At 40.0% G+C, this 12,340-nt stretch overlaps 2 protein-coding genes across 4 annotated transcripts in view; one reads left to right on the plus strand and one right to left on the minus strand.

Moving 5' to 3' along the window:
* Positions 1-430: 430 nt before the first annotated feature.
* IL10 (interleukin 10) lies at positions 431-9,875 on the minus strand. 3 transcript variants are annotated; one of them, XR_014548993.1, is made up of 6 exons: positions 7,316-9,875; positions 6,226-6,288; positions 4,902-5,051; positions 3,204-3,269; positions 1,216-2,048; positions 431-1,001 (listed from the first exon to the last, which is right to left on the minus strand). XR_014548993.1 is itself a non-coding variant. In XM_083617194.1 (6 exons), the coding sequence occupies exons 2-6, from the start codon at positions 7,472-7,474 to the stop codon at positions 1,956-1,958; spliced, it is 531 nt and encodes a 176-aa protein (XP_083473320.1). In that variant the 5' UTR covers positions 7,475-9,303; positions 9,785-9,801; the 3' UTR covers positions 1,020-1,955. The 3 variants fall into 3 exon arrangements, 2 of the variants coding, with proteins under 2 accessions (XP_083473320.1, XP_083473319.1); XM_083617194.1 differs by lacking the exon at positions 431-1,001 and having other exon boundaries at positions 1,020-2,048; positions 7,316-9,303; positions 9,785-9,801; XM_083617193.1 differs by lacking the exon at positions 431-1,001 and having other exon boundaries at positions 1,020-2,048.
* Positions 9,876-10,042: 167 nt separating this feature from the next.
* LOC310764057 (interleukin-20-like) overlaps positions 10,043-12,340 on the plus strand; it is a 52,540-nt gene continuing 50,242 nt past the window's right edge. Inside the window, exon 1 of the mRNA XM_083617192.1 lies at positions 10,043-10,250. The gene's annotated coding sequence lies outside the window, so the exon portion shown is untranslated. The remainder of the gene's footprint in view (positions 10,251-12,340) is intronic.

Raw genomic sequence — 12,340 nt, forward strand, 5'->3', positions numbered from 1 at the left:
TGGGGTGGAGGCGCTCTTTCAGATATACAGGGCTCAAGCCGTTTAGGGCTTTAAAGGTCAGCACCACCTTTCTCTGTGGACCACCAGAACCGAACTCTCACATAAGTGGCAGTTGCAACACTGCAGGAAGCCATGGTGATGTTAGCAACATTACAGCTGGAAAAACCAGAGGACCCTCAAGGTGCTGAGTGGGATGGAGTAGTCAGCAAGGAGGACACAGCTTAGTTAATATAGCAATGCAAAAAGAAGGGGAAGAAGCCAGAGAGCCCAGTTGAGTGAATCACATCCCAGCAAACCCCAGCAGAAGGAACAATGACTCAGAAGATGAGATTGGAAAATCAACCTTTTCATATTCTTATTCCAAGTTTCATTCTTCCTAACCTTTCCATATAACAGCAAGTTAAGAATGAATAAGTGTCAGGAGCTGAGATTTTTTGTTTTTTGTTTTACTTTATTTTTATTGTTCATCATGGGGTGCCTAATGACATCAGAGTGTGTTGGACATAAACAAGAGCTTTCACATTTCCTTATAAGCTTACATAACAAAAAAGCAAACATGCTTAATCATCTACTTTGAGGTTAAAAATCATTCTGATGCAGAAAAAAAACATTTAGTTCCTGTTTAAAAAAAACAAATGCAAAATCAATGGCAGTAACAGTCTCACATTTGTCAAGGCAACTGTAACCCAGATCCACAGAAATGCACGAGCATATTGTGATTTGATGCATTGCTAGCATAGGCAATAAAATGTACCAGAAGTCATGTACTAGTGCTCGCAGAGACAGGTATTATTTTTGCACGAGCAAACGACGATATTAAATTTTAAAATATTTCAGTGCATGTTTGTCCTTGTTTGACCTATTTATTTATTTACAAACTTCCCCACTCTATCCTTCATTTTTTTCAGAAGGGCATTGCCATCAAAATACTGTGAAAAGTCCAATAAAAAAAATTGAAAAGCAATTCAGCAGAAATAAAAATATATCAGTCATGAAAAAACCTGAAATAATTCAAAAAAATTCACCCAATCTCTGGAAGTATAAAAAGCCAGTATATGCAATGAATTAGCCTCCCTGAGCTGAGAACTCTGTAACTTGGGTGCCCTCAACCAAGAAACCTTTCTTTACAGTTGCTACCCATCTTGCCTCAAATGTTGGGGCACCTTGAAGAGATACTCCAAAACAGGTCTCAGTGCATGGGCAAATAGGGGCTGCCAACCTGTACCCTTCCAAATGCTTCCAAATCCCATTGTCTCTGACTGCTGTGCATGCTGTAGGAGTTGTAGTCTAAAACATCTGGAAAGCTACAGGTTAGCTACCCTTGCTTTAAAGGTAAACACCAACACTTTGAATTGTGCTTGGATGTGGACCAAGAGCTGGTGAGGGTCTTTAAGCCCTGGTGGGATGTGTTCCCAGTGATGAGTTTCAGCTAGCAGCCTGGTGGCTGTACTTTCAAACTATCAGTTGTTAACATCTGACCTGAAATGGAAACTGACATGCTCAGATGTACTTAATATTGTACAGCAGACAGTCCCCTTGCTGAAATTAGCAACCTGTTTGAAGTCTTTGGATCATGGTGCTCACATTTAAATCCAAAATGCTGACTCAAACATAATAAAGATTTAGAATCTACTTCTCACAATTTCTCACTTCCTAAAAAGCATTTCCTTGAATGCTACAGTTTGGAGCATTCCTAAGCTAAGAGAAAACTAAAAGGACAAAAACACGCTATGTAAAAAGGAGAAGGAGAAGCAAAAACAGGTCAATAAATTACGTTATAGCTTTTCCTTTATAAAAATGTATAACACTGACAAAAGCTGAGGTATCTGTGTTAATAAATAAGTTTAAGTTAAAAATATATAGTATTGTGTAATACTGATTTCTTGTAAAACCTTTGCAAAATATATTCCAGTTACAGTTACAAAAGTTAGTTGTCCTGAGTGGAAAAAAAAGTTTCATTTTTTCATCTTCATTGCCAGGTATTCTTCAATGTAGTTAATGAAAATGTCAAACTCTCCCATTGCTTTATAGATGCCTTTGCCTTGCAGCTGGAAAGGAAGAGGAGGGATAATTAATTACAAACTGAAGGAATAATAGTTGTTGCAAGATAAACATGCATGCATTTCCCCATCGTTTTTATTCTACTCTGGAGATTTGGCATGTGACAGAATTTTGAACGCTGTTGACCAGGATTGAAGTGATACTTTGCAAGAAGGAGAGGCAAGTATGGGGAACAGGACTGGGAAGGCGATGGGCAAGACTGCCAGCCCCTCCCTGTGACAACACAGCTCTGCACCATTGTGTGAAGCCTAGCCTTCATTTCCCTGTCTTTATTCCATTCTGGCTTGAAGAAGGGAACAAAGGAGAATAATCATTTTTAAAAGAGGGTCTCCAGTGAAACAAAAGACTAAGTAAACATGCCACTTGAACAAATGGAGTAATAGATGAAAAATCACTGTTATTTAAAGGTTTCTGAGTGCATCATTTGGGACAATTAACACAAATTGCTAGTGTAAGAAGAATCTATCTCAATCAAGCAACCTACACAATTCCTCTTTACAGACATTACTGGATCCGTGCAGGATATACCGGTAGGTCACAGAAGAAAGCTGCTTTGAAACTACAACTTGGACTTCAGGACAATTTTTGACAGCATTCTTAATGTAAAAGGAAGCAAGTCCTCATTTGTAACAGCATAGGCATCCCTTGGACATTACTTGGATGAAACAGAAAATGAAAGAAAGTTGTTTGAAACTGAATGCTCGCTCCAGACAGTAGAATATAGCATTTTCAGCTTCGCTGATGGAGTTGGAAAATAAAACATTAAGTACCACCTACAACTGGTTTGTGTGTGTGTTTATTGTAGCCAGTGGCAACCTGCCCAAGGGTGTACATTGCATGCCCAGAAGAACACCTAAAAGCCTGGGTGCAAATACAAAGTTGCATTCCCTGCACCATGAAGTGAGCTTGCTCCCGCTCCTTAACCTCCACTTGACAGCGCTAGTCTTCTCAGGTTTTAAATGTTTTTAAACTGGCAAGCCACAGAATTAATTGAAAATGTAAATCCAATCTACAGTGTATGTATTAATCCAGAAGAGTGGCAAGAGGATGCACGACTCTCACACACTAATTGTTTTGGCTCTTTGATGTACTGTGCAAAGCCTCTAAACAAGGGTATTTAGCCATGTGATATAGGAACCTACCTTTTCATAGGTTTCTTTGATGTTCCTTATTGTTTTGCTCTCCTTTTCACAGATGAAGAACCTATGCTGAAAAGAGGAAGCAGAAGAATCGTGAATTCAGTGGCTTTCTTCTGGTTATCCTTGAAAATCCTAAGAGCTCTACTGCGCATTGGCCTGATTCAGCAAGGAAGAGCCATCAGTGCAAAGAAGAGCCACCCATGCAATCAGCTGCTGTCTATGCAAGGGATACAGATGTGTTCCACTGGGGATGCTCATCCAGGCAACACGGAACAAGCAGGAAACATCTTTGGCCTGGTGGGGATGTGCACCACAATCCAAAGCCAAGCACCACGGAAGATTGAAGAGGGTAACTTCTGCTTTGTTTCAGTGCAAATGCCTTTCCCTACAGCTCTATACTTGGCAAAGGTCCAGCCCAACTCTGATGAGTAAGTTCATGAATACCCCTTAGTCCTAGAAAAGAGCTTTGAGAGGAGAGTTTCCTCTTGCAACTCTGCTAAGCACAGAGGGTTTCCTTGTGGCCTTGCGTGCTTGTTTTCTGAGTCATACTGTGACCAGATGACACAGTGAGGACACCACAGCAAAGTAATGTTAGGATGTGGCACTGAATTGCTCTGTCATCTGTAGTTGTGCCTTTGTAGAAGCAGCAGCTATTAGGTAAGAATTTTACGTAAGGTTTATGAAAGAAGACATCAGCACTTAACTTATATATTTATCCACAGGCTGTATGATAAAATAGTCAGTTTGTGCAGTCCCATACATAATAATCTATCTCTGTGCTTTATTAATCTGCTTATGAGGTCACCATTATAGAGAAGGTAACCTCATTCCTGAAGGAACTACAACACTGTGCTTAATGAATACAGCTATGTCAAAGACCACGTGCATCCTACAGTTGTGTGCAGAAATTGTTACTGGGTGCAGAATTGAGTACAGAAAGAATCTTGAATTTAATTTAGCTTCTAGACCTGAAGGTTGTGAAGTTCTGTTTGAAACAGTGTAAGTTATGCATAGTGAAACTTTAAATCTAGAGGACAGGCTGTGCTGGATTTCTAGTATCTGACGTGCTGGGAATGACTTTTTGCATTTGCTTAAATAGCAGTAACAAAATTAATTTGGCAAAATAAGCAAAGTTATGCACATCATATGCTTACGATGTGTAATTTATACATATTATGGATTAAACTTTTCTTGGGACAAAATTGTGATTACCTGGGAGGAGACATTTTTATCTTTTTTGTAGCCCAGAATATACATAACACTGACTCTGACACCTGAAGAAATGGTGAAGGCACCTTGGCAATGCCTACATTTTTGAAATCTCTAATACAGAGTTTCCCAAACTTGGGTCTCCCACCTTCCCTAGCTAGCAGGACCAGTGCTCAGGGATTATGGGAACTGTAGTCCAAAAAACAGCTGGAGACCCATGTTCTGGGTTATATTTTCTGTCCCCACAACACTTTTTACAAATAGAAGTGGAAACTATTCTTTTATCTTTCGAAGTAATATATTGCACTTTAGAATGTAGTCCTATTTTGTAGAGCACTAACTCTGCATAATGAACATGCTGTTTGGTTCTAGGGTCTAAGCACCATTGGATGCCATATTTCACTCCTCTTGAACAGTTCCACAGAGGCAGGAAACTGCAGTTTTGCTCGGGAGCATGGCAGGTGGCCTAGGAAAGGAAATGGGCTGACTTACACAGCGCTTGATTGTCTGTCTCAGATCCAGTAGCCTCTCTCCAAGAAAGTCTACAGTCCGCTGAATGGCGCTGCCAGTGGTTACGTTGGGCAAAACAACTTCCAGATAAAACTGTATCATTTCTGCCACTGACTGACAGCCCAAGTACCCCTAAAGGAAGAGGAGACAATAATAATGGTAAGAGCCCATGAATAAGGCATTTCAGAAATAAGATGGCTCATTATGACTTTTGTTCCATGGATTACGAAGTACACATATGACAATTCTGTCGCTGTAAACAATGTTTTCTTACTTCAGAGTTTCCTTGTGCTACTTGATAAGCCAAGATAAACCCTCCCCAAACACGCACATGACATACTTGGAAACTGATGCAAAAAATAATAAAATAAGAATACAAATAAAAATTGTGACTCCATAGACTGCCAACTTGTTTATTTCAGTAAATTTTCTATAATGTCTTTCCATTGCTCCATCATAGCGCATGGCAATAAAAAAAATATTGATACATGTAAATTAACTATAACATCATTAAAACTATTATCCCTAAAAATATAACAACACAGAGAAAGCCTCAGTTAGCTCCTGATTGCTTGATTACTCCCAGTTGACAAGAGACCTGAACTCCCCTGCTCTTTAAGATCAAAAGAAGAAGTGCTGCTATAAGTGAGAGAATAACTCCCCTGAGTTATGCTGGACTTTGGCCAGTCCTAGTAGATATTTCTTGCTTCTATTGTCTATTCATTAGATCATACTATGCATTAACTGAACAAAGCCCCATGTAACCTCAACTCTTTTGAAAGGGAATGACTTCTTGGGATAGTTTGTTCAGAACTGTTTGTTCAGGCAAAGGTACACTGAATACTGCTTTTCTTAGTCAGGCTTCCAACAACCTAAATATTATACAGTAATGCTGACTGTTATAGGGTTGGCACTGTTGCAATTTCCCCTACAAGTTCCTCACAAGTAAGTACTGTATGTGGAAATGGAAAGTGGGAGTTAAGGGAGATGAGGTGCAGTCAAGGATTTTAACAGTACAGACTTAGAACACAAATGCATATAATAACATGCATTTCAAAACAGCATCTTCTAGCTCTCAACACACATACACTGGCAGATTCACATTATTGTGAATTGTTGTTATTTCTATACAACCCTTCATCCGAAGATCACCGGACGGTTTATGATATAAGAAAGACCCTCCTGCCTGACATGATGTCTGAAACATTGGTCTCGTAGTTTATTTCTGCTAAGAAACATCTTTCCATTACCCCATAGATCAGCACGGACTAATTTCCAAATAGCGTGAAGACAATTGAAATCTCACCTTGAAATCTTCCAGTAGATCCTCTTTTAACAACATGATCTCTAGCTCATCATCTTTGGCTTGCTGTAAGAGTATGCAATGAAGAAGACTCAGATAAGTTTGACCCCACTTATCAGCAAAGAGTTTAGAGCATCTAGTATCGCCCAGTTTCTTTTACATGTGAGCATTCAGATTTGATGCAACTTCTTATCTGAGGGTCTTCCCTCTCTACTGAATCCACTGGTAGATAATAGCTATGACAAATATTGTTACAGCAAGCTTTTAATTGCACAGGATATATATACATTATAGTATATGCCTAACCTTTGTATATGCCTAAACTTTTGTGAATGATTTCAAATGTGTGGCTATCTAAAAGCTCAGAAATACACCAGTGAAAGCAACATACACTTAAATGTAATCACCAGCCTTCTCTCAAGCATGTCTAAAAAAGGGGCAATGGATATAGAGTTTCAGCTATTCATACATTTCATCTGTTATTGTTGTCCTTCACACATGCATATCAACTTTCTCCAAATATCTGGACATTCATGGCAACATAGAATAATATAAATGTTACTCAGACCCCCTCAGAAACATTTTGGTTCCTAACAAGCTTTCTCCCCTTCCCAAAATCAGAAAATGAGTTTTTCTTGTCAGTTTCAATCACAACTGTTCACATAATTTCATTAGACAGCATTTGAAATGAAAGGCATAATCCATCAAAAAATTCACTGAATCCCATTCATTTTGTTGGGGTTTGCACAGGAGAACTTCTTGGTGGTTTGTGTCCCAAGCAATGCATCTCTTGTACTTATCAGCAAGTATTTATTTTATTAAATGTCTATCTCACCTTTCTTCCCAAAAGTGTCCAGGATGGCAAACAGAAAAATAATAAAACAATACAACAATATTTTTTTAAGCTGCTTAAAACACGTCAACTGAAAACATTTTTTTAAAAAATCAAAACATGGAAAAACAAATAGCACAGTAAGCTATGTTAAGTGTTTTCAATTGCTATACAAAAAGAAGCAAAGCCTTTTTCCTCCACTCTTCCTAAACTCTGGATGCAATAGAAGCTGCTAGAGGAAGAAAGAATCGTCATACTCACAAAATAATCTCTAATCTCATGAAACGTGACCCGCAACTCTCGGAGCTTGTGAGGCAGGATGTCTGCAAAACGCTTACAGCTGCTTTCGGAGAGATGGCCCTGTGCATTCTCGAGGTTGAGCACCAGGGACAGAAGAGTAAAGGCTCTGAGAGAGTTCATGCCTTCACAGATTTCCTTTGTGGTTCAGCTCAATTTGCAAGAGGCAAAAAGCCAGATCTGAATGCCCATCACCTTGATTGGCTCCTAATTTATACCATCCAGCTTCCTTCCTCATTTCGCAGGATATGGTACTCAAATTAACCAAAAGGTCAACCTCTTCCCATAAAAAGTTTTTTTTTAAATAGAAAAAGAATTGCCAAGACCCCTTCCTTCTATCTTTTTACATAATTTCCTTCTTGTAAATTTAAATGTAGGAAAGGAGAAAGGAAAGATTGTGCTGTGTTAATTACAGTATAATGGAAACACAAAAAGGTGCTTTTCTCATTTATCATGGTATTTTGTTCCTTTAGTTCCTAAATTTTAGGTAAATGTCCTTATTGTAAGGGAGAAAATGACCTTTCATTATTTAAATCTCTGAAAACCCAATTAAATTGTTTTTTTCCTGTTAAACTGCCACAACTGGTAGGCAAATCAATTTCAGATTTTTAAAACACATCTCTGAAAAGCGTAAAGGTTTTCCCCAACTATGTAAAATCCCCATATATATCTCAATGCAAATAAGGATTAACCAGACAAAAATAACACAAGAGATTAACTGTAAAACAATATATTCTGTTCATTTCATGTTTGCTAAGGAGATGCAGCTAAAATCCCAATGGGTTTAATATATCACCTACTTCAACTGCAAAAATTATTCCTGACACTTTTAAATTTTTGCACTTTTCTAAATATATATGTGTGTGTTTTTCTGTATTGTTGAGCACTGCATAGTTCTGCTCTGGGTTGTTTTCACCATGACCAGACTATCCCTATTCAACACTGAGGAACCTACGAGGTTCCACTGGTCTCTGGGGTTGGACCATCTGAATTGGTGCCCCACTGCTACAAGGTAAGACTGCCACCAAAAGTCCAAACTTCACCTGGAAGTGGTCTCACCACAACAACATGGTAAGGCACTCCACTCTATCCAGACCACCCCTCTCTCTACTGGGAGCAAGGGCTAGATCAAGGGTACACCTGCTCTGTGCATTGGCCAGATAACCATATGGTATGAGACAGTCCCATGGCTGCCATGGAGGCCAAGAAATCTTGGGCTGGCCTCGTGGCATTTGCAGCACGCACGCTGAAGTCACCCAGGACAAGAGACCTGGGTGGTTCTTCCAAAACCACACTGGAGGCAGTCTGGAGACCAGCTCAGTAAGGGAGGCTGTAAAGGTAGGTGGTACACCAAGAGTATTCCCAGCCTGCCTCCATGACTGTCATGGACTGGCTGAATGCAGACGAGTAGTGGGAGGCACCAGCTAGGGAACCCCCAGGGGAAGAAGGCTCAGACCAAGGAAATGGTGATGGGACGACAATGAGTGGTCAGAGAGAAGAGGGAGCAGACCAGGAGGAGGAGGTGCTGAAAGCTGAAGAGGTAACAGGGTTTAGTGAGCAGGAAGAGGCTGTGGCAGAGTCAGAATTAGAGTGGAAGCTGAAGAGGAGGGAGGCCAAGAGGTAGATTGGTGGTGGCTGCTGAAGAAGCCAGGGAGTGCCCCCCTCTTGCTGTGACCAGCTCCCCTCCTCCCTGGACAAAGAAAGACAAGTTGAAGGAGCCTTAGATTGCTTGGGAAGGACCTGAAGGCAAAGGAGTCTTAGAGAGCAGAGGGAAGGAGGGGACCTTCGGTCCTTGCACTTGCCTCATTGGGGCAAGACCTGCTGGGAACAGTTGCGGTGCTCACCAGTTACCTTCACAGTCACACTTTGAGTTATTGCTAACATGCTCCCAACTCCTGCCTTGACAATGACCCCACACCAGATGCAGTGCAGCTCCTATGCAGAGAGGTTTCCTAGTAAAGGACAGTTAACTTCTATGAACCATGGCAAATGTCTCCCACTCCCCAACCCTCTGGTCAGAACTGAAGCTGCGCAGAGTGCCCAAGTGGGCACAACCATGTGAGGCTAGGGACACCCCCCACCCATCTCAATTATACAGACTAGATCAGCCTGTTTATTCACAATAAGATAATGGATCAGCACGGTCTTATAATGAACCAGCCTAGCATTCAGTAACAACAACAGCAGTCCATTGGGCACAGCTTCCAGTGATACCACAGGTGGGAAGGTGGTTAGTGCAAGCAACATAACACATGTATCTGTAAGTCTCCATCTGACCCACCCCCTCCAGCCATGTCCTCTTCTCCCCCCACCCAAACCACTGGCATGCTTGATTATCTGTGAGTCCTCCTTACTCTGTCTCCCTCCCAGCCACATCTTTCAAGCACCCTCCCTTCAGAATGCACACCCTGTTCCAGGCCCTCGCAAACTCACAGTGCAGGCAGTACAATCCTACGTATGTTTGCTTAGAAGCTGCTCCAGTGTAGTTCAGTAGAAGCTGCAATCCTAAATGTACTGACAATTATAATATTATAATCACAGGACTCTGGGAAAACAGCACTGTTCTGCTGTCAATATGTACTTTGGACGGCTAGGAGAAACTCCTACTGGCATCCTTTCAAATGTTATGTTTGGAACAAATGCCACAGGCAAGTACAAAGTGCTCCTGAAGTGAATGGGAGACTATAATTGTGCTTTGCAGACAGTTTTTGCATAAGTATGTCAACATCTGTCAATAGATTTGAGATGCGATAGCTAGGTGGGACCTCTGTAATATCTAGAGGCAGATGCACCTAGCGTAGTAGATGCTGGCGACAACCAAGAAGGGATGACCACCACCTGGCTGTCATGCTTGTGAGCTTCCAGAGGCCACTGGCTGGTCACTGCTGAGTTTTATTTAGTAAGGCAATTCTTCCATTCTTCCATGAAATGTCTGGGCTGGGTGCAGTGGGTGGGCTGGGAAATGTCTGCAGTGGGTGGGGGAGGAAATTTACATTTGTAGAATGTAATTTACATTTGTAGAATCTGAATTTTTTTAAAAAAATAAAATTGGTGGTTGATTCCAGTAATATTTCAGCATGGATTTGCTTTGATTTGATTTGCTTATAGCACGTGTTCTCTCTTTCCCAGATTCTTTTTCTTGATGTCAGCACATACAGCATTACACTTGGGGGTAACTGGATTGCCTCTCAGAATGTGTCATTAAAACTGCTTCTCTATCATATTCTATCTTAAAATGGTCTTTTTAAAGTCTCTTGAGGGAATTGTGTATTTTATATACTTGCAGTGGTGAACTACTGTGTCATGAAGAATCAAAAGGGGTGGAAAATTACATGGGTAGGGGAAAAGGGATTCGGTCTGCACACTCATATAAACCAGGAAAGCGGACCATAGTGGCAAGAGGAGCGCTGTTACTACTGCTGCCTTCACCTCACTTCACAAGTTCTAATATTTTTACTTACAATTCAAGATGCTAATTGATATAGTCAATAAAACTCTGAAACAGCCATGGGCCATAAATACTGTAGCTTCAATGTGAAATTTCTGTCACTTAAACCTATTGATTTCACTGGTCTTAAGCATGCCTAAACTCTGCTGCATGATGGACAAGCCCTTTAGTCTCGGAGTATGATATTATATAAATGCATGACTGGTCTATAGGAAAGCTTTCTCGCATATTTTGCTTTATTAATGGCAGTTATAATGGCATTAGTAATCATTCAGACTGGATTTTAAGATTTGATATTTTAAGATTTTAAATCTGTGCTGTTAATCAGCAAATATGGAATCTCGATTGCTATAATGACTGGGTTTCTTTTTCATATACAACTGCACTAGCATTTTCTATTTTTTTGTCCCAACGTTTTAAAATAAGATAGTTATAAACAATACCTAAATTCTATTCATATTCTTAAAAGTACGATTGGCCATGATCCATGGCTTTGAAAAACTATGGACCAGAGCAGTGATAGCGAACCTTTTAGAGACCGAGTGCCCAAACTGCAACCCCAAACCCACTTATTTATCGCAAAGTGCCAACATGGCAATTTAACCTGTATATCTCAATTTTCCTCTGCGTTTCACGTTTCTTCTTTATGACTGCTGTTGTAATAAATAATCCTTCATTAAATTATATTTTCATTGATATATAATTTTATGGTATAACTTAGTGCTTTTTTTCTAAAAAAAATAAATGTTTAGGGGTACTTTCATTTTGACTCAGGAAAATCACCACCAGGGAAAAATAAATACAGTTCCAATTGGGAAAAATAAATACAACGAATTTCTTCTCTTGTTAAATTCACAAAATGTTTCAGGGTATGCACTGCTATTACTCCAAAACAAAGTGGTGTTAAGAGCCATCAAACCTCTGAAATACATTTTCCCCAGAAGGTTCCACAATTCTGGCCACTAGTGTACACTGGAGGGCTGTACTAAGAGCCACCCTCTTCCAATTTTTAATATGAGATAATAATGATCGTCTGCGTGTGCACATACAAATATAAATAAATAAATAAATATTTATTTATATTTATTTAATATAAATAAATATTATATTATTTATAATATATTATTTATATTTATTTATTTATTTATTATTTATAATATATTATTTATAATATTATATTATTTATAATGGGGTATAAATCATAATATTATATTATTATAATTATTATTAGCCATTTCTTTGGCTGCTGTTTGATCGCAGCCTCCACGGAATGAATTTCTCTGTTGGCTTCCACGGGAAAGCCCAGCGAACATGTAAACCCAGCAGTCCCTTCTTAGGTTACCGTCTTTATATGCTTACTGACCTGGGAGTTAAGCCCTGCTGAACTCAAGATGGCTTACTCCCGAGTAGGAAAAACAGACTGGCAGGAGGCCCTGGCACATCAAAGATCAATGCCTGCTCAGCCCCTCGATGCTCACCAAGCCCTGGTGCTGCAGGCTTTGGATGGTACGCGCGAGCCCTCCTCTCCTCCCCCACCCCCA

The sequence above is a fragment of the Podarcis filfolensis genome (assembly GCF_964270895.1).
Source record: "Podarcis filfolensis genome assembly, chromosome: 6".
Lineage (NCBI taxonomy): Eukaryota > Metazoa > Chordata > Lepidosauria > Squamata > Lacertidae > Podarcis > Podarcis filfolensis.